Source organism: Moschus berezovskii, chromosome 15 (assembly GCF_049115385.1).
Source record: "Moschus berezovskii isolate FMDL1 chromosome 15, NW_MosBer_1.0, whole genome shotgun sequence".
In the NCBI taxonomy this organism is placed as follows: domain Eukaryota; kingdom Metazoa; phylum Chordata; class Mammalia; order Artiodactyla; family Moschidae; genus Moschus; species Moschus berezovskii.
Window position 1 is genome coordinate 61,899,077 of NC_142474.1, and position 23,294 is coordinate 61,922,370.

The 23,294-nt window shown below is 34.9% G+C and overlaps 1 protein-coding gene across 2 annotated transcripts in view; it reads left to right on the top strand.

Annotated features, from left to right (window-relative positions):
• Positions 1 to 23,294, top strand: part of DNAJC1 (DnaJ heat shock protein family (Hsp40) member C1) — a 197,015-nt gene that overhangs the window by 57,790 nt on the left and 115,931 nt on the right. For both annotated transcript variants that reach the window (XM_088844145.1, XM_055428263.2), the window contains exons 2-4: positions 16,140 to 16,241; positions 16,729 to 16,775; positions 22,865 to 23,030. In XM_088844145.1, coding sequence (XP_088700271.1) covers positions 16,140 to 16,241; positions 16,729 to 16,775; positions 22,865 to 23,030 — 315 coding nt within the window. The remainder of the gene's footprint in view (positions 1 to 16,139; positions 16,242 to 16,728; positions 16,776 to 22,864; positions 23,031 to 23,294) is intronic.

Genomic DNA, 23,294 nt, shown 5'->3' on the forward strand with positions numbered 1-23,294 from the left:
ATCTTATCACTCCATACTTTTTTGTTTAAGTAATCTTATTCATGCCTGAGTTTGATTCTTCTTCATGTGCCAGAAGCTCCTAAATTTATATGTCTAGCATTGACTACTTCTTTGAGCTTCAAATCTGTATATTCAGATGCTTAATTAACAGCTCTGGTTGACTATTTCAAAGGTACTTCCTGCTGGATAAACTCATGATCTTCTCTACCCTCTAATCCTACCCTTCCAGTGTTCCCTATTTCTACCAATGGTACCAGTATCCTTACTTGTGCAAGTCTGCACTACAAGTCACCTATCATTTACATCTTCTTAACCTAATTCTCAGCAGAAGTTCTCTTGAAGACTTTTTATTCTTTCGCCAAAGATAAGCTAAGGTAAACTCATTGCTACTCTTCTACACAGTGAAGTTCTGTCTCTCTTGTGATTATCCTAGTCTTTTGCAATATCTCTTACTTGAACTGTACTGTGATTGCTACAGTTAGGAAGTTCTCACGATCAGGGAACTATGATGATCGATTAGTTACTGCTGTCGACCTGCTCCACTCAAAAAAGTGCCCAATGGCCGTGAAGCTAGTGGTTGAAACAAGACTTTTAATACTGTCCCAAAAAACCTATGACCCGGTTTTCTAGCAGAAGTGGTTTTTGCCTCATTTTTGCATCCTAGATCCGAGTGCATCTAACTTCTTGAGTATGAGAAGATACTCTAGAAATTCATTGTTGAATATAGACAGAGCTGGATTAGAAAGAAGGTGGACTGAATATCACTTTATATGCTAGAGGAGCCATGATGTTTGAAGCAACATATGCCTTCAACAGACTCTCATAGCAGGGCCAAAAATAGGGTGCTTGCCCGAGGATCCGGGGAGTGTTTGGACACATGGCAAATTATATAAGGAGGCTGAAGGAAGGAAAATACTCAAGGCTTACCCTTAGATTTTTGGCTTTGGCTACTGAGTAGATAGTAGTGTCATTTACTACACTAGTGTATATTTACCCAGAAGGAAAAACTGGGAAATAGGAAATTTTAAGAAACTGTATTATTTATGCTTTTGTTATTGTTGTTTAGTCGCTAAGTTGTGTCCGACTCTTTTGTGACCCCATGGACGATAACTCACTAGACTCCTCTGTCCATGGAATTTCCCAGGAAAGAATACTGGAACAATTGCCATTTCCTTCTCCAGGGGATCTTCCCAACCCAGGGATCAAAGCCACGTCTCCTGAATTGGCAAGCGGATTCTTTATCACTGAACCACCCAGGAAGCCCAATTGTGCTTTCTAGTGGGAACTTAGAATTGATCTCTGTCTTCAGGGATTTACAGTCCATACTACAAATAACTTGGAAATATATCCTGACAGTCCTTGAAGAAAAGGATTACATGTCTATTTATTTGGTGATAGTTTATACTCTTTAAAAAAAAAAAAAAGGAATTTCAGAAAGCCAAATAAAAGCATTCATTATCATTCCATTGCATTTCCTGCTTTGCACTTTTACTTTGCAAATTGAACCACTTTCTTAAATGCTATAGGAGATGGTCACTACCGAAATCAGATTAATTATATTCTTTGCAGCCAAAGATGGAGAAGCTTCATACAACAGTCAGCAAAAGTAAGACCAGGAACTGACTGGCTCAGATCATGAACTCCTTATTGCAAAATTCAGCCTTAAATTGACGAAAGTAGGGAAAACAACTAAGCCATTCAGGCATGGCCTAAATCAAATCCCTTATGATTATACAGTGGAAGTGACAAATAGATTCATGGGATTAGATCTGGTAGAGTGCCTGAAGAACTATGGATGGAGATTCATAACATTGTACAGGAGGCGGTGATCAAAACCATCCCCAAGAAAAAGAAATGCAAAAAATCAAAATGGTTGTCTGAAGAGGCCTTACAAATAGCTGAGAAAAGAACAGAAGCGAAAAGCAAAGGAGAAAGGGTAAGATATACCCAGGCAAGGAGAAATAAGAAAGCCTTCCTACGTGATCAGTGCAAAGAAATAGAGGAAAACAATAGAATGGGAAAGACTAGAGATCTCTTCTAGAAAATGAGAGATACCAAAGGAACATTTCATGCAAAGATGGGCACAATAAAGGACAGAAATGGTATGGACCAACAGAAGCAGAAGATATTAAGAAGAGTTGGCAGGAATAAGAAAAACTATACAAAAAAATATCTTCATGACCCAGATAACCATGATGGTGTGATCACTCACCTAGAGCCAGACATCCTGGAGTCCAAAGTCAAATGGGCCTGTGAACAAAGCTAGTGGAGGTGATGGAATTCCAGCTGAGCTATTTCGAATCCTAAAAGCTGATGCTGTGAAAGTGCTGCACTCAGTATGCTAGCAAAGTTGGAAAACTCAGCAGTGGCCATAGGACTGGAAAAGGTCACTTTTCATTCCATTCCCAGAGAAAGGTAATGTTATAGAATGTCAAACTATTGCACAATTACACTCATTTCAACATACTGCTGCTAAGTCACTTCAGTTGTGTCTGACTCTTAGCAGCCTCATGGACTGCAGCCCACCAGGCTCCTCCGTCCATGGGATTTTCCAGGCAAGAGTACTGGAGTGGGGTGCCATTGCCTTCTCCGTTACATGCTAGCAAGGTAATACTCAAAATTCTGTGAGCAAGGCTTCAACAGTACTTGAACCGAGAACTTCCAGATATTCAAGCTGGATTTTGAAAAGGCAGAGGAACCGGAGATCAACTTGCCAACATCTGTTAGATCATAGAAAAAGCAAGAGAATTCCAGAAAAATACCTACTACTGCTTCATTGACTATGCTAAAGCCTTTGTGTGGACCACAACAAACTGTGGAAAATTCTTAAGGAGATGGGAATACCAGATCACCTTACCTGCCTCTTATAAAATGTGTGTGAAGGTCAAGAAGCAACAGTTAGAACTGGACATGAAACGATGGACTGGTTCCAAATCGGGAAAGGAGTACTTCAAGGCTGTATATTGTCACCCTGCTTATTTAACTTATTTGCAGAGTATATCGTGCAAAATGCCTGACTAGAGGAAGTACAAGCTGAAATCAGGATTGTCGGGAGAAATATCAATAATGTTGGATATGCAGATGACAGCACCCTTAAGGCAGAAAGTGAAGAGGAACTAAAGAGCCTCTTGATGAAGGTAAAAGAGGAGAGTGAAAAAGCTGGCTTAAAACTCAACATTCAGAAAATGAAGATCATGGCATGCGGTTCCATCACTTCATGGCAAATAGGTGGGGAAACAATGGAAACAGTGATAGACTTTATTTTCTTGGGCTCCAAAATCACTGTGGATGGTGACTGCAGCCATGAAATTAAAAGACTCTTGCTCCTTGGGAAGAAAGCTATGACAAACCTAGACAGTGGATTAAAAAGAAGAGACATTAATTTATCAACAAAGGTCTCTATAGTCAAAGCTATGGTTTTTCCAGTAGTCACGTATGGATGTGAGAATTGGACCATAAAGAAGTCTGAGAACAGAAGAATTGATGCTTTTGAACTGTGGTGTTGGAGAAGAGTCTTGAGAGTCCCTTGGACTGCAAGGAGATCAAACCAATCCAATCCTGAAAGAAATCAATCCTTAATATTCATTGGAAGGACTGATGCTGAAGCTGAAGCTCCAATACTTTGTCCACCTGATGTGAAGAGCTGACTTGTGAGAAAAGACCCTGATGGTGGGTAAAAATGAAGGTGGGAGGAGAAGGGGACTACAGAGGATGAGATGGTTGGATGGCATCACCAACTCAATGACATGAGTTTGAGCAAGTTCTGGGAGATGGTGAAGGACAAGGAAGCCTGGCGTGCTGCACTCCATGGGGTCACAAAGGGTGACTAAACTGGGTGACTAAACAATAACAACAACATGAGAAAACAAATCTATGTGGTAAATGGGCTTCCCTGGTGGCTCAGTCGTAAAGAATCCAATTCCCCTGCCAATGCAGGAGATGGAGGTTTGATCGCTGGGTAGGGAGGATCCCCTGGAGAAGGAAATTGCAACCGACTCCAGTATTCTTGCCTGGAAAATTACATGGACAAAGAATCCTGGCAGGTACAGTCCATGGGGTCACAAAAAAGTCAGGCACGACTTAGCAACTAAACAACAACAAATATGGTAAATAGAGTGGACTGGTTTCAACATTTATTCCTTCCTTCTGGTGTGCTTTATTGCACAAAGTGTGTAAAGTTAATAACTTTCTCAGACTCACTTGCAGTAAGTATGCTGGATGTAATAGAGCTTTGGACAATAAGATATACTTTGTAAATTTTGGAAGATGGACATCAGATGGAGGCTCTGCTTCTGCTGCTTTTGCCCTTTCTGTTAGTAGGCCTGGGTGCTTATCTGTTTTTTCCCGTTGGTGTGGCATGGATTGGAAATCAACACTTTCATTGATTGTAGCATCTCACTTCCCACGTCAGGGTGGAAGCATGCCAATTGGAAAAGGGACAGACCATTTAGTCAGTTGACTGCCATCTAGATGTCTAGCCTTGGCGCTAGGGGACTATTTTCTGGGCCCACATTGAGCAGTTAGGGTTTCTGTCTTTGAAAAGAAGAGCAAGATACAGACTAGCAAAAGCCATAGTAGAGAAAAGCCCCGTAAGGGGAACTGGTGCCCGTGGATTAAGGGCCAGTCTTCCTCTGAAATGGAGCAAATGCACAGTTGCATTATGTGAAGGACAGATTTTGGAAGTTCCCTGGATTGTCTTGAGAACTTGTCTGGCCTGAGCTTTCAGATGAGATCATTTGGCCCTGCTGTTGGACAGCACAGGAGGGAGGCAACAGAGAGGAAGGTAAAGCTGACATGTGACCATTTTCAAGGTACAGAAACCAAGATTTTAAGGGACTGTCAAGGCATTCTGGGTCTGGTACGTTTTATTCATCTTCCCAAAGAACCAGCTTTTTTTTTTTCCTTTTCGGTTTCATTACTTTCCATTTTTATGTTAATTTGTTCTTTCTTCCTATTTTCTTTTGTGTACTTTTGTTCTTTTTCTACTTTATTAGGCTGGGCACTTCATTCATTTTCAGATTGTCTTATTAAAAGAGTATTTTAAACTACAAGCATTACCCTCTAAGGAGAGCTTTAGCTCGTAAAGGTTTTGATGTCATATATTTTCCTTTTCATTAATTTCTAGGCAATATGTAATTTCAACTTTTATTTCTGCTTTGTTAAATTTTTTTAAGCATTATTTGGTGGTTCTGTCTGTCAAATTTGTTTAATATAGAACTGTCCCTCCTGCTCTGTCCCTCTGCCACTGAATTGGTAAGGAGACCTCCTTTTGAAAATAAATTAGCTGCAAAAATATAGTATAAGATAACTAATCTTGTTACCAGAAATGGTGATTTTGTTTTGTGAATAGTTGATCTGATGTTCCTGCCAACTCAGTCCCCCAGTAATTAGATATCAGAAGCAGCTGTCTCTTGGGCTGCAGTATTTTGTTTATCTACATTTGGAGAATGCTTGCATTTTTAATCTTATGGGGAGGGCAGAGGTGTGTTCAACTTAAATAAACATGGTATTAATCCAGATTTATTTTGATGCAAGTTAAAAATAAGAGGATGCAATGTATACCTCTTATTGCACTGGAAATTATCCGACTTGTCAACAAATTATTCTTACTTGACTCAAAAAAATAAAAAGATATATGTTCTACATGAGCATCAAAAAGCAGGATTTTTATATAGACTAACTTTTATGTGTGCTTATATATGGTTTAAGGCTAAGAAAAGTCAACTAAAGCTATCATCTTACGTAAATTTTAGTAGTTTTCTCCAAAGGCAATTGACTTTTAACAGTGGTCTCCAGTGGAAGAACCCCTGCTTCTTTTGTAGCAGGTCAACCATAGAAGCCCAGGATTAAAATTTATTCTGAAGTTAACTAATTATTTTGCTCTGAAAAATTATTTTTTAAAATATTTTCCTTTTTTGATTTATTTTTATTTTTTTCTAATTTGTTTTGAATTTTATGTCAACCTGGTATAAAATCCCATAGTTCTGAAGTTATGCTGAGCACAAGTCTCCTGCCTCATCCTTCTGGTCCTTACATGCTTCTGTTATTTAGTTCTTTTGCTGGTAAATACACTTTTATCCAGGCACATAGTTTTTTGCTTTTTTGTTCTTGTTGGCTTTTATGGGAAGGTGAAGAGTGGGAGTGGACCATGTTGACTGATAAATGCAAAGGCCAGAGTAAAGAGGACAAAGTCATTATTAAGAGTTTAGCTTGGGCTTTTTACTCCGTAACATCAGATAAGAAAATGACCCAAGGACTTAATCAGAAAGATTACATGGGATTACTATCTTTGAGGCGGTTAACCTTGGATAATAACATTTCACCAATTAATATATCTAGATATTGGTCGACCAGAGTTTGAAGTTCTTCAACTATGCCTAAATATATAGTTTGAATAACTGTAGTCTTGCCTCTTTACTGAATCTAGGTGTTCTTCTCTTGGATTTAATGTTCTTGAGTTCTTTCAAAGCAATAGGGAGTTTTATTAAGAACACTGTAGTTTGATAGGTCGTGGGTAAGGTCTTCTGATGTTTTGTTAACCACCTAGCAGACATAAAATATACATATACATAGATGTGTGTGTGTGTATAGGTGGATCTCAAATTTGCAAAGACACTATAAATAGAATGAGTTTTAGATTATTGACAATCCACAGATATGAATCAGGGGTCAACAAACTACACTGCATGGGCCAAAACCAGACACCAGCTGTTTTTTAAAATAAAATTTCACTGGAACAGCATCACACCCATGTTTATGTGTTGTCTGTGGCTGTTTTCTCACTGGAATGGCAAAGTTGAATAAGTGTAGCAGAGACTCCTTGGCCTGCAAAGCCTCAAATATTTAGTCTAGCCCTTTACAGAAAATATGTGCCAATCCCTGATATAAAGTAAAATAAGGAACCCCTCTTGGGCCACTTAAAATTTTCAGTGCTCTTACCTTGCAGAGCTTTTATGAGGATAGAGATTAGGTTTATTTTGTTCACTGCTGTGTCCTCAGTGCTTGGAAGTATAGGGACTCAATAAATATTGTTAAATCAGTAAATAAAAACCATTCAAATTCATCTTACTCTTCTCAGTTCCTTACTTGTCATGGTCTAAAGTACAAATCCAAATAAATTGCAAGTCAAATTTGCCAAGTGTTAAAATGAAGAAGAAATAGTGACTTTTTAACCTACACTTTATAACAGTTTTTTTTTTTTATTCAGCACTACTATGTGCCAGATGCTATAATAAACATATACATATATATGTATGTATATATATATTTGCATGTATATGTGTGTGTGTATTCATTTGTTTTAACATTATCATTCTTATTTTATAGATGAGAACTTGAGACTTGGATTTGTCCAAAATTACAAAGCTAGTAGGTGGCTTGGTTATTTTCAAGCCCATTTTCATCCTAAACATTATAGTAAGTGGAAAAAGGGGCTAATCTAATAAAATCTAGAATGTGAACAAAATTTCTCTGAGATTTGTCCCACATCAAGCAGCCTTACCAGATCTGTTCATAAGTAAATTAGATAAGAAATTTTTCATTTAGATTACTATATCTACCTCAAGAAGAGTGTTCCCAGGAACAATCTATACATTTTTAAACGCCTCTGGGTTGAACTGTATCAGATTATTACTAATCCCACTTTTCAGACTGCCAGAGATAACTGGTTTCATTTTGATGTATAACCTAACTTACACTAGAAGATAATTGAGGAGTGGCCTTAAGACATGCCACTTTAATTCTAGAAGAGGTAGCATGGGATGTAAAACTAAATTTCTGGCCGAAAATTTCTGCCACCTAGTACCTATGCAACATTTTTGCAGATTACTTAACCTTAATTTAAGTCCGAGTTTCCTCATTAAAATAAAATAATTATACCTATCACCAAGGGTTGTAAAAGTCAAGGGAATTAACATATATTTCTAGCACATAGCCTGCAATAAAGATAATTCTGTATTGTTTCACTTTTTAAAAATTGAGTTATAATTCATGAAACAAAGTTCACCATTTTAACCATTTAAGTGTACAATTCCATGATTTCTAGTATATTCACATGTTATTCAGCAATCATCTAATTACAGAACATTTTCATCACCCCAAAAGAAACTCCGTATGTATTAAGCAGTCACTCCCCCTCCTCCTCTCCCTGCAGTCTCTGGGAACTACTGAAATGCTTTTCTGTATCAATAGATTTGTCCACAAAGGGCAAATGGACAATTGAAATAAAATCGTATAATACATGGCTTTTTGTGTCTGGTTTTTCTTCATCTGGTTTTTCTTCATTCGTCTTTCTTGGTGGCTCAGACAGTAAAGCGTCTGCCTGCAATTCAGGACACCCGGGTTCAACCCCTGGGTTGGGAAGATCCCCTGGAGAAGGAAATGGCAACCCACTCCAGTATTCTTGCCTGGAAAATCCCATGGAAGGAGGAGCCTCGTAGGCTACAGTCTATGGGGTCATAAAGAATTGGACACGACTGAGGGACTTCACTTTCTTTCTTTTCTTCGTTTAGCAGAGTGTTTTCAAGATTCATTCATATGTAGCATATAAAGTACTTCATTCCTTTTATGTTTGAGTAATATTAATTATTTTGATATACCTACACCACATTTTGTTTGTCCATTCATCAGTTGGTGGACATTGGGGTGTTTCTGCTTTTTGGCCACTGGTGAATAATACTGCTGTCAGCATTAGCGTACAAGCTTTTGTTTGAACCAACAGTTTTCATTCTCTTCAATAAATACTTAGGAATATAATTACAAGGTTGTATAGTAATTCTTTGTGTGTGTGTCTAAGGAACCATCAAACTTGCATGTGCGTGCGTGCAAAGTCACTTCAGTCGTGTCCAACTCTTTGCGCCCCCACGGACTGCAGCCCACCAGGCTCCTCTGTCCATGGGATTCTTCAGGCAAGAATCCTGGAGTGGGTTGCCATGGCCTCTTCCAGGAGATCTTCCCAACCCAGGGACTGAACCTGTGTTTCTATGTCTCCTGTGTTGGCATGTGGGTTCTTCACCACTAATGCCACAGGGGACTGCAAAGTTTTAAATTCTGATTAAGTTCAGTTTGTAAATATTTTCTCTTGTTGCCTATTCTTATGTCATAGCTAAGAATCTGTTGTATTCCAAGGTCATAAAGATTTACCTCTGTGTTTTCTCCTAAGGGATTATGGTTTTAGCTGTTATATTTGGGGCTTTGACTCATTTCAAGTTAATTTTTTCATATAGTGTGAGGTAAGGGTGGAGAAGGCAATGGCAAGCCACTCCAGTACTCTTGCCTAAAAAATCCCATGGATGGAGGAGCCTCGTAGGCTGCAGTCCGTGGGGTCGCTAAGGGTTGGACACAACTGAGCGACTTCACTTTCACTTTTCACTTTCACACATTGGAGAAGGAAATGGCAGCCCACTCCAGTGTTCTTGCCTGGAGAATCCCAGGGACGGGGGAGCCTGGTGGGCTTCCGTCTATGGGGTCACACAGAGTCGGACACGACTGAAGTGACTTAGCAGCAGCAGTAGCAGTGAGGTAAGGGTCCGATTTTATTTTCCACATGTAGATATCCAATTATACCAACATCATTTGTTGAAAAGACTCTTCTTTCTTTGTTGAATGATCTTGGCACCCTTATTGAAAATGAATTGACCAGAGATGAGAAAGTTTTTTCTGAGTGCTGAATTCTTACATTGAGCCATTTGTCTGTCCTTACGTAATAACCACGCTGTCTTGATGACTGTAGTTTTGAAGTCAGGCCATGTGACTTCCAGTTATTGCAAGTTATTTTAGGACATTTGTTTTCAAGTTATTGTAGCTATTTGGGGTCCCTGACATTTCCTTATGAATTTGAGGATTAGTATGTAAATTTCTGCAGAAATGCCAGGCAGGATTTTGATAGGGATTGCATTGAATCTGTAGGTCAACTTGGGAATTATTGCCACTTTAACAATATTGTCTTCCAGTCCATGAACATAGATGCCTCTCCATTTATTAAGATCTTTCATTTCTTTCAGCGATGTTTTATAGTTCATAGTGTACAAACATTACTTTTGTTAGACTAGTCCAATTTTTTAAATTCATTTGGATGCTGTTGTCAAGGATTTGTTTCCATAATTTCATCTTTGGATTTTTTAATTGCTAGTATATAGAAATAAAGCTGATATTTATATATTGACCTTGTATCCTACAATTTAATAAATTTATTTATTAGCTCTGATATTTTTTCTGTGATATTTTAGGATCTTCCACGTATAGGATATATCATCTGTGAATAGAGGTAGTTTTAATTCTTCCATTCCAATCTGAATGCCTTTTGTTTCTTTTTCTCAACTGATTGCTCAGGCTAGAACAAATATCCCTCTTGTTGTTATTCTTGGAGAAAAGGTTTCATACTTCACCGTTTAAGTAGGAAGTTAGCTGTGGTTTTTTCATAGATACCTTTTACCAACTTCAGAAAGTTTTCTTTGAGTCCTAGTTTGTTGAGTGGTTTGTTACTAAATGGTGTTGGGTATGCTTTTTCTGCATCAGTTGAGATGATTATGTGGTGCTTTGTTCTTCATTTCATTAATATGATGTATTATATTGATTGATTTTCATACCCTGAACCACCTTTGAATTGATTCATAAATCTCACTTGGTCATGGTATGTAAGTCCTTTCTATATACTGCTGGATTTAATTTACTAGAAGTTTGCTGAGGAATTTTGCATCAGCGTTCATAAGGGATATTAGTCTATAGGTTTTTTTGGGTTTTTTTTGAGGTGTTTGTCTGATCTTGGTATCTGGGACCCATAGAATAAGTTAACATTCCTTTCTCTTCTATGTTTTGGAAAAGTTTAAAGAGGACTGTGATTTCTTCAAATATTTGACAGAATTCAGTCATCTGGCTTTGAGGTTTCAGGCTTTTCTTTTTAGGCCATTGGGCTTTTTTTGGGTTTTGGTTTTCATTAACTAATCAATCTCTATTTAGTATAGGTCTGTTCACTTTTTCTGTTTCTTCATGTGTCAGTTTGTGTGTTTCTAGGAATTTGTCTGTTTTATCTGGGTTTCCTAATTGTTTGGCATAATTGTTCACACTATTCTTAGTGTATTATTTGATTTGCTTTTTCTTTTACAATAGATTTTAAAATAGATTTATTGTCTTAGTATTTACCATGGAGAATATACAAGTGACATTAATTTGTAGCACTGTAGTTTGAATTAATACCAAGTTAGTGTCAATCATATTAAAAAATTGGCTTCTAAATAGCTGTGTTTCCCCTCCTTATATAGTTATTGTCACAGATTACATCTTTATACATGTATGTCTATGGACATACATCTATATTATTGTTTTATTTAAGACATAGATTTATTATTGCTTTAGTAGTCTTTAAAATCATATAAGAAATTGGAGTTACTAACCAGAAATACATGAATATTGACTTTTATATTTATCTATTTAGTTATCTTTATCAGTGTTCTTTATTTCTTTGTGTTAATTGAGTTACTATCTAGTATGATTTCCTTTCAGCCTAAAGGCCTCTCTGCAGTACTTTTTGTAGATTAAGACTTCTAGCAATGAACTCTTTAGTTTTTGTTTACTTTTAATATCTTGATTTCTCTTTCCTTTTTGATGGATAGCTTTGCTGGATATAGAATTCTTGGTTGACAGATTTTTTTCTTCTTAAGCACTGTGAATATGTTATTCAGTTAATTTCTAGCCTCCATGGTTTCTGATGAGAAATAGATGTTAATTTATTGAGAATTCCTTGTACATAATGAGTCACTTCTCTCTGCTGTTTTCAGGATTCTCTCTGAACAGTTGAAGTATAATGTTCATAGGTGTGGATTACTTTGTGTGTACTTAGTATTTGTTGAAATTCTTGGATGTGTATATTCATGTCTTTTATGAAAGTTTAGTTTTCAGTCTTTTTCCCTTTTTTTTTTCCCTTTTCTCTAGTCATCTCGTGGACTCTTATTATGTGTATGTTGGTATACGTAGTGGTGTCCCACAGGTCTTTTAGGCTGTATTCATTTTTCTTTATTTTTTTCCTTCTTCTTGCTTCTCATATTGGATTATCTCAATTGATGTATCTTCAAGTTCATAGATTTTTTTCTCTGCTTTTGGAATTCTCTAGTGAATTTTTAAATTTCAGTTATTGTGTTTTTCAATCCAGAATTTCTCTTTGCTGTAAAAAATGTTCTCTCTCTGTTGGTATGCTCAATTTGGTGAGACATCATTCTTATTCTCTTAGTTCTTTGTGCTCTTGAGCATGTTTAAAACAGTTGATCTGAAGTCCTTCTCTAGTAAATACAATGCCTGATCTTCTTCAGGGATGATTTCTATTCCTTTTTTTCTGTGTGTGTGGGCCATACTCGCTTGTTTCTTTGCCTCCTTCATAATTTTTAATGAATACTGGATATTTTGAATATATAATATGATAATTAGATTATTTTACCTCACCAGATTTGTTTTGTTTTTGTTCCTTTGGTTTTTGCCTTTTTGCTGCTTGTGGCTGGTGTTGTTTTTCTAGTGATTTTTCTGAATTAATTTTGTGCAGTGTATATTCTTTGCCATATGTGGCCACTAACATCTGTTTGATTAGCTTATGCATCAGATAATGATTCAGCAAAGATTTCCTCAAAGATCTGGCACAGGAAAAAAAAGAAAAAAAAATACCCTCAAAATTTTCGGTAGAGGATTCTGTGTATATGTTAGGACATGCCTTCAACACTCAGCTAGGCAGTTTACAACTCACTCTTAGTCTTCACTTTCTTGTGTACAGCCTAAAATTCAGCCAGAAATGAGAATTTAGGGCCTTCTCAGGTCTTTTTGATTGTGTACTTCCCTTTGGGCATACAGATGTTGGTTGTCTAGTTTCCAAAGAATATGTGGGAGCATTTCAAATACCATATTCCCCAAAGCACCTTACTTCCCAGTCTCCTTAGCTTTTTGATGTGCGTATTGTGTGCCTAACTGCCGTCCCTTGCCTCAATTGACACCTGCTAGTAAATTTGCTGTTAAATGTTTTTGACAAATGTCCTGAACAGTTGCTTGTCTGCCCTGGGATAGATCAGAATTTGGTAAAAATAAAGGTAAGCCCTTTACACAATCTGTCAGGGAATCAAACGATAAACCTCAACAAGCAACCACAGTTCTTTTAGAACAAAGTCTACTTTACATACTCTTAACACTAGAAACCCACACCAGTAACTCAGATTGATAACTTCAAGACCCTTACAGAGAATTAGCTACTTTTTCTTGACTGATTACTGGAATCCTTTGACTAGTTTGCAGATAAGGCTGATTCTGACAGTTTTTGCCAGGTTATTTGCCTTTTCTTTTCAGGGAGAGGGACAGGCCCTTGGAGTTGCCTACTCTGCCACTTTTGTTGATCTCTCATCACATTTTTTTTTCCAATTTTGATGGACATATTTTAATAGTTTTTCTTTGTTTATTTTTGTTTTTAAAAGAATGACCATACATCTATTCTTTACAGAAGTAATCCAGGTATTAAGATAATTCATGTCCAGCTTGTTTAAAAAAAAAAATCACATTTAGAAGGAAAAGAATTGAATCCTGTAGATCTGATCTGTGAACAGTGTTGAAGATGACCAGTTCACCCATAGTCCTATCAAGAATCCCTGCAAGCCAGGGAGGTAGAAGGTCTCATTCATTGTGTACGTGAGATAAATGTTCTAACATTTGGGTCTGTAGTAGAAATATGGTGTAAAATGTGCTGTAAAAGCCAGCATGTATCAGGATATTAACCTTTAAAACTGCAGTGGACCATATTTACATTGTAGTTGTGTGGATGTTTTCTGTATAGTTTATCAGATCAGAAGTGTAGCAGTTGTTCTCACTGCCTTTCCCAAAGCTGTGGCCCCCTGAACAGTGAGTCAGCTGAAACCTACTAACTGAACCTTAAGAACCAACATGGAGAGCTATGATTCTGATGCAATATTTTCTGGGTTTGAATTCTGTTTTCCTCTATTTGCCAGCAGTCTGGAATTGAGCAAATTACTTAATTTCTCTTTGCCTCATTTACCTTGTCAGTAAAATGGGCCTGCTAACACCTATAAGCTTTGCTATGAGGATAAGTTAAAATTCATTGATTAACTAAAATGTAACACATACATAAGCTAGTTTGAGATGCAGCTTCTCTAGAGCATATCTTTTAGATAGGTAAAATTGAGTTTTTCAGTTCTGTCCACTTAGAGTGAAGCTTATTGGTGAAATAAATTACTGGGCAGATTCTCATGAGAAAAATAGGCAATATTTCTGTGCAGCCTCAGAGGCCCATTCCTAAGTTGGGAGAGAACTGCTGTATGTACAGCCGGATGCAAAATAAAAACATAAGGTTGGGGAACAGGATCCTATTGTGTGATGATCTGGGGGACCAGGAAGATGGATCAAGATGGTGTAATACAAAGTTAAAAAGACTGGATAAGACAAATGATGAAAGTTCCTGGGAGTTACTGAAGAGTTTGAAATAGAGCTATCTGGTCACACTTACACTTAGTGTATATACTGTAGCAGAAAACTGGAAGATTGGAGTCAGGTTGGCAAGACTGGGTCTTAGGTGAGTGTTAGTCATAGATCTTCCGTAATGAGCATGTATTAATTTTGTAACATAAGCAAATACATTAGATCTTATTTTGTAAGAAATCTACTGTTGAAATTTCTCTATAGTCCCAATTAATAAAATCTAAAATTAAAGCCCCAGTTAGAGAATGAGCATTCATTTGACATTTGACCTCTTTGCTTGACAGAATCTCCATCACAGAGTTTCAGGAAAAAAAAAAAAACCATTCTTTTCTACTACTTGTTAGCTATCATTCAAGTATAAAGAACACAACAATTCCATTGAGCATGTGAGAATGGAAATTATAATCCTATTACCTGCAAAACTTACTCTGCTAATTTTTTAGCTCTTCAACCCTCCATGAGTCAGAAAAATATTCACACCTAAGTTGAAACTTTAGAGTGGTGGCCTGGAGCAACAAGTCCCAGAAAATTGGTGATGAAAGTAATGGTTTATAAAAGAGAGCTTGACAGACTAATTACAGTCTCACTTTGCCTTGTTCCAGCTCTATTTATTTAACAGCTATTTAGTTCCAGGAACATGGACTTTGGTTATGTTTGTTTTTTTAGTCATTTGAACTTTTTAGTATATCAGTTTTATGAATTAATTGAACAAATATTCATTTGTAAAACAAGATAAAATTTAATAAGCAATTTTATTCTCATTTTGCCTCTCTATGAATATGTTAGTGTTTGGAATAAATTTTACATTTAATGGAGATCAAGTTTTATACTTAACAGTGTGTTGTTATTTTTATGTATTTTTTCTTAACTAACTATGTAAAATGATGTTCTCTGAGTTTATATACATATACAAACAAGACAGGATTATATAAAATACAATTTTAATATTCATTGAATCCAAAGTACTCTTCCTCAACTGTCCTTTTAAAATATATTTAAACTATGTTAATAACACATGAATAGTGGGCAAATTTATTTCTGCAAACCAGACTATGTAAACTGGACACTATTGAAGATACCCTGTAACGTACTTTAAAAAGTTGAGGATAATATACATAACTATTTCTAATTATAATTATTTTGTGTAAATGCAAATTTAACTGCCTTCAAATAGGCATACTTTTTGACATGTTGAAATTGAGATTCCATAGGTGGCTGCTCCATGGTAAATTCAATATAAATAACAATGAAGGAACCACATATGGTAAGCCTGGGCTTCAGACATTGGCTTTAAGATTCTCAAATAAATAAAGACCTTCTTTGAAGGCACACGGATGTATTAATTTTTAATTTGTTTCTTTTTGATCTCTTAATTACTGAAAAAGATTTATTGGTTAATTTTAGGAAGGCAAGTGTTTGAAAAGTTTTGCCAAATACTGTCTTCTTTAAATGAATGTATGGTAATGAAAAGTTAAGAGGAGAGCCAAATTAGATTGAATAATTGTTCAGTCATGTGGGTCAGGCTAGTTGCATAGCCTGGTTGTTAGACTGATTGCTCAAATTACATTGCCTGGGGTCCTGCATTTGGTTGGCTGTCTTCTCAGATCTTAACAAGGTTCTGGGAATTTCTTTTTCTGACAAAGTTTGCTTTGTGTTTTTCCCCTCCCCCCTACTACATCCAGGATGCTTCATCTGCAGACATTAGAAAAGCATATCGTAAGCTTTCACTAACTCTGCATCCAGACAAGAATAAAGATGAAAATGCAGAAACTCAATTTAGACAAGTAAGTGAAATATGCTGTTGTTATATATTTTTGTGGTAATTTATAAATAAATGTTTATGGTAAAAGCAGTAACCTATATGTAGAATGTTTCCATTTAAAATGAGATTGTAGTTTAGGAATATTATGCATACATATTTATTCAGTTTTTTAAAAAATAACACTTTTACCAGCATTTTTTATATTAGAATCTCAGTTCTTGTGGGGGAGGATCATAATTGTCATAATTTTCTTCTCTAAATTACAGTTTTAAAAAGCACATGTTAAGATAATTATTACCTTTACATCTTTCTCAAAGATATATTTTGGTATCAAGCCTTTTTTAACCTCTTAAGGTGCTACCAAAAGCATAAAATGGTACTTATAATTAAGATTTTATCTGTTCCCTGAGTCCATGGGCTTTTTGCATGTGCATTATAGTGTGTCCATCTTCCTAAATGATTTCTTATAGGTGAAAGTATTTTTAATGTGATGCTTCTGTTTTATCTAGTTGGTGGCCATTTATGAAGTTTTGAAGGATGATGAACGAAGGCAGAGGTGCGTGTTCATCTGCTTTTGAATTAAGATGTTATACTTTGACGTCTGTTGATAAAGAAAAAAATTGTCTCATTAAACATTTTATTGTGTTAGTATTTTTATTTTATTTTTGCTCATTTCAAGAAATACATTGTTTTTAAAATGTATGTTTAGAACAGAGTTAATTTCTACTGAAAATGTTCACTAGGTTTATTCAGTACTTAGAGACTTAAGGATTATGCCTTCATTAGCTAATATTTTTAACATGAGTATCTATGCCCTGGAAAATTCAAATACCACTTGACTTCAAACAAATGCCTATTCATTTTTGATATATCAGTAATTGCTCCTATCTGTGCTTGGGGGTCTTTCCCCCCTCAGTTTCTTAAATGTTTTGCAATTAGGCGACTAGAGATATTCAAGTTATTACCTTTTCTCGGTGTTTCCTCATATTCAAAATAATAAACGTAATTTGTGAGTGAGAGAGCAGATGTGTGTAAATAGAAGATAGGAGTAGAAGAAAACTATTTACTTCTTTATCCTGTTTCTTTTGCCTCCATCCCCTTCCTTACTCTCCTCTAGCGATTCTGTGTTTAGGGTTGAACATCAGACAGGAGGCAGCACCCTCTCTTTGAGATGTCTCTGGGTGCCTTTCAGAAGACTAGTAATAGATTTTACAGTGGTTTATATGCTACTGACTTAGGAGCTTGCAGAGAAACCCTTTCCTCTGCTCTTCCAAATGTGTGGAATGGAGACACTACTGTGACAGGTTTCAGAGTTCTTTAAGTCAGACTTATGGTAAGAAATACATTTTTCATCATGCTTCAGGACACACAGACACAACTGAAACAAAAATGTCACAAAACACTTCTTGTTGTGTGTGAAAGACATTTTTCTATTCTAGGCTAGTCTAGACCATTCTTTTTTCTTTTTGAAAACAATGCTGGTTGTGGTCTGCTAAATTGGTTTCGTGAGACACTAGTGAGCTACCCTCTGCAGTTTGAAAATATTAGTCTATTAAAGCTAGTATATCTTAAAGAAAATCCAAAACATTATGCCATGTGACATTCTGAATCTTTCTTCAAATGAGTTACCTGGAATTATTCTGTATCCTACAGTGTCAGGTCCCACTCTTGGTTCTCATCTTTAACAGTTTAATTTGAATACCTCAGTTTGTCAGATTGCAAAGCAAGGTACTCAGGATATTCTCTTGAAGTGTTCTTTGCTTTATAACAAGGGCTGGCATTGGTCCAGATACCATAGCAGACATTCCTCTGGTTTGAGATAATCCATAGTGTTGAAAGAGTCCTAGAAGTGTGTTGAAAGAAGTGTTGGTCATTCTGTGCATATTTTCTAGTTGGTCTCTCTCACTGAGCCCTAGTTGTTTCACACATCAAGAATGTGTCTGTAAAGATAGCTTTATTTAGTCTCCCTGCATCTCTGGCATCAGATTTTGTTTTTTTGTTTGTTGTTATTTTAAGTCACTAAACTTTGTAACAAATTCTTCCAATTACCGAAATTATTTATATCTTTTCAGAACAGATCACTTCTAATGTATAAATTGTTTCTTCATTAACACAGACTCATCAAACATTTTTAGGATTAGTTCCCTTTGCATTTATTGTAGCGTGTTAGTAGAAAAAAATGGATCTGACAGTTACACAAACAGCTGTGGTATTTATACCCCTTGAGGCACAAGTAACTCTTTGGTAACTGGCTTTCCTTGAGGCAAAAGTCGTAACTAATCAAGCTGAGAATCACTCTTCCAAAGCTTGCGCCTGAGGCCAGGTGACCTATGAGTATTTAAACTTTATAGGAGAAATGCATCTCTACAATGACCTAATGTTTATAATTCCTTTAGAAAAAAAAGCACAGTTTTATCTTTTGAAAGAAGATTGTCTTACAGTGATATTAACAAATGCTCTTTGGTATCGCAATCATTTATTATAAATATTTGTTAATAAGTGCTTTTAAATGTGTAACTTTCCAGGAATTGTAATGGACTTATTTATTTATTTCCCTTATAAACAGTTGTCTTTTCACTGAAAGCAGCCTCATTTTAAAAATTTTAGTAGAAAAGGGAATAACAATGAAGCAGATAAAATAATAGATTACCTTTTTTCTTTTAAGGAACAGGCAAATTTTATTTTTTAAACAGCCTTATTTGGTATAATTTGCATACCATAACAGTTAACCTATTTTAAGTGTACAAATCCATGATTTTTAATAAATTTACAGAGTTGTGTAGACTACCACAACCAGTTTTAGAACATTACCTTCAAAACACTCCCTCAAGCCCATTTGCAGGCACTTACCATTCTGATCCCAGCCCCAGGCAATCACTGATCTCCTTTATGTGACTATGTGTTTTTTTCATATTAATTAAATCATCTAATAGTATTTTGTATCTGGCTTCTTCCTATTATCAACATATTTTTGAGGTACGTCCATATTGTAGCATATACCAGTAGCTCATTCTTCTTTATTGCTGAATAGTATTCCACATTCCACTTTCATTTATCCATTCATCAACTGATAGACATTAAGATCATTTCTGCTTTTTGGCTATGACTAACAACGCTGCTATGAATATTCACACACAAGTCTCTGAAAAAATGTTTTTCATTTCTCCTGGGTAGATTCTTAATAGTGTTACTGTGAGTAAACTTCTAAGCCATTTTTTCTTCTAAAGACATAGACTACAGCATGAACAAACAAGTTTTCCTGGTTAATATAAGGGAGATTAGTAAAGATGTCTTTTCTAAACTCCTTAAGTAACTTCCTTATTTTAGGAAATAGCAGCTCAGTTGTTCTGCCATATTATAAACTGTTGCCAGTGTTAGCTGGAACAAAGTACCAAGACGATACTAAGCACTACATACATACATTAGATTGTGCTTTAGTAATATTAGGACATTTACTTTTATTTAAAATCTGTTTTAAAATTCTTTTGGTAACTTGCTTGTGCAACTTAGTTTTTTGGGTCTATTTTATGGTATATATTTGTAAAAGTTGAATGTAAGTGCTGTGTACCACAACTTTTGGCACATATATACATTTTATAAAGGAAAGATCAATTAATTTAAGCTTGTTTCCTATTTATGATCATTGTATAGTTTTTACTCAGGTTCACAATGTGGCCTAAATAGATGATGTTATTCTTTTAAGCTAAAAATTCAAACTTTTTACAGTGAGAGATTCACAATTTAGGCAAATGCTAGAATTATTTGAATATTTATTTGCATAATACACATGTTTTCTATTTTAATTTCATAGTTACTATTTTATATTTCAAAGCATGCTAATAATTTACATAATTTTTTCTTGGAATTTAAACATTTTTCCATTTGTTTTTTATGTTTATATTGGGTTAAATATATTTGATGAATTGAATATAGTCATTTGATGATTAGAATGGAACTCACTAATGATTATATAACCATTATTATGTTCATTATGTACATTTTAGAAAATCAAATGAAATAAACATGTATTAGGCTATATGTTGGATGTATGGAATAGATCAATTAATATTTTTAATTTCTAAAATGCCTTTATAGTTTCATATTTTTTTACATTAGTGATATTTTCGTCAAAGAAATTTACTTTTGTATTTTCCTATAATATTCATATGTGTGTACATTCTTTGGTTTTAACAAATTGTTAAGAGCAGTTTATATGAGCTTAATTATTTTAACAGTATTATGTGTTAGATATAGAAAAAGAAGAACATAGTGATGTTTTGTGTTGTCAACACATTTTTTTTTAAATAACTTTTATGAATATGTTGTCTGTGTATTTTAAGGATATCTTTATTTTTTCAGTGTTTCAGGAAAGCAATGATTTATCTTTTAACAGCATATACTCTAAAAAGTGAACTATAATAGAAGCTATCTTCCGTTAAAATGGCCAGTCGTGTGAGCCATAATGTTCATTGATAGTAAAATCAATAGAGCATTGATTCTAAGCTTAATCCTTGGAAACTGTTGTTTAGAGTGGCAGACATAGCCTAGTAAATATCTAGTTTTGTTTAATGTGTTCAATGCATGAGATTCTGCTGTCTTGAATTTATCTATGCACTAAATACAATTTATATGTGGAGTAGAAAATAGTAGCTATTAACAGATACATAGCATTTCAATGGTGATAAAATATTTGATACAAGATTCATAGCTATGAGTTTAGCTGGGTTTTCTTCTAATACTACTTAGATCTAAAACAAGTTTAACAGTAATGCTCTAAGGAAACTGTCACCACTTTCTTAGATGTTCTTTATTAATAGCCACACTTTTTACTTGAAGTTATTTCCTGGGAGAGATCAGCTGAAAATAATTATATTCCCCCCTTTATCCTCAGCGAATCTGAAGTAGAATGTAGATTTTAGAATAAATTCAGGCCTTTCTTTATTGGACTTCATTCAGATATTGTAATCTTATATCACTTGAAACTATTTCTGCCAATATGTTGGTAATTTAAAATGAGTCAGTTTTTAGCAATAGATTTAAACATAAATTTTGAAGGACAGGAATGATAGCTTTTGATGAAATCATGTTATATATTTATTTGTGTTCAAAAATTGCTATATAAATATTGAAAAATAATATTTAACATCAAACTTTGGCTCAGCTACTACATAATCATATTTTAATTACCAGATTCTTGTATATTGTAAAGTTTGCCTGCCTTTAAGAGTTTAGTGCCATTAATGTCCTTTGCTTTGAACATTGGTTATTCTGATCTGCCATTATTTTTAATAATCTAAGTTGATCCTAAAGGTCAGGTTTTCTAGATAGTCCAATAAAATATATTTTTAATTTATAACCAGTATTTTTCTACTGAAAAAAGAAGTTGCCTGTAATAAATGCTCTGCTTTATTTTTTTAAGCATATCTCCAAGGTATCAATTTAATAACTATCAAAGTAGCTACTGCAGTTGTTGCATTTAAATTGATTTACATGTCAAGACTGGCAGTTTAGCAGCTGCGCTATTATTCGTAGATCGGTCAATTTACTTAAGAAAAACCTACTACTGAGTTCTACTGACCTGCCTGACAATATAGGCCCTATTTCTATTCCTGTAATTAGGCCTGCGACTAACTCAGAATATTTTTAATTAAAATATTTTGGTCAATGTGTTGCACCAAATTAGGCCTTTCAGTGAAGATTTAATTCTGGAAATAGTGTGATTAGAATATTTAATGAGTTGTGTTCTACTAAGATTAACAGGTTGTGTGTTTTGAACATACAGTATTTGCATGAGACCATTTTGAGTTTTACAGTCATAAATGTTACTCCTTATTTTTAACGTTAAAAATATTTGTCTCCATAATGTCTGATGGGTAGATTTAAATTCAGTTGAAATTTTATTCTAAAGAAAGTTGATTTAAAGTGAATTACTCGGAAATTTGTTGTATTCTTCCCTTTCAGCAAAAACAAAAAAATGTGAGGAAACTGCCACCTAAATGTTTACAAATAAACAGTTTTATTGAAAAATTGGTTGTTTCAACATCTGCTAATTTGATATTGTTTTTAATTCTTAAAAAGAACGTGAGCAACATAAAATTAAAAGCTGCCCCTTTTTAATAGACTTTTTATGTCTTTAAGAAGCTTTGATAAAATAAATATTTCAACTTTGAACCCTCCTTCAAATAAAAGCACTAACTAGAAAATTTATCCTGAATGTGATTCAATTAATATATAATTCTTAGAAGCAAATAGAGCTCTTATCTTGATTTTCTCCCATTGAGATCTTTCCTTTTGTCACTGACTTTCGGTGGGGCCTCACTGCAGCCTGTGATGGAGAGGTGGACTATAAGGCTCCTTGAGTTTGGATGTCATTCCAGGAGTCATGTCGTTGGAGTGTTTAAAAACACAAGATACGTATATCAGATCCAGAGTATATCACTGAGTGCCTTTTCGAAGGTTGTGTATGATTGAATGCAATGTTTTGATTTACAGGCCATTGTAATGCTGGCAATCTGTATAAATGTTATATATTTTGAAGAAATTCTTTTCTCTTTCCTCTTTTTAAGTGTAAGTATTGATACAAATAAAGTTTTTTACTTTTATGTTTAAACTCCGTATGAAAAACTGTTCTATTTGCTCCTGTAGGTATGATGATATTCTGATCAATGGACTTCCAGATTGGCGACAGCCTGTATTCTACTACAGGCGGGTGAGAAAAATGAGCAATGCTGAGCTGGCATTACTTTTGTTCATTATTCTCACAGTGGGTCATTATGCTGTGGTTTGGTCAATCTACCTGGAAAAACAACTGGTAAGTATTGGTAATAAATCAAGTGACCTAGCCTCCTTAATTTTATATGGAATTTTAGACATTTATTTTTTCAACTGATAAAAATTTCAGCTTTCTTATATATATTCCTTATTCTAGTACTTTTGTACTCAACGTTTAGTATTTGATGTTTCTGTTTCAAGAACCCATGACATAAGAAAGTGTTTCTTTTTAAAAATGTGTCATGTTGAGTTTGTTACAAAATTTTATTAAGGTGTAAATATTGAGCTGAAAATTAGAAGGTAG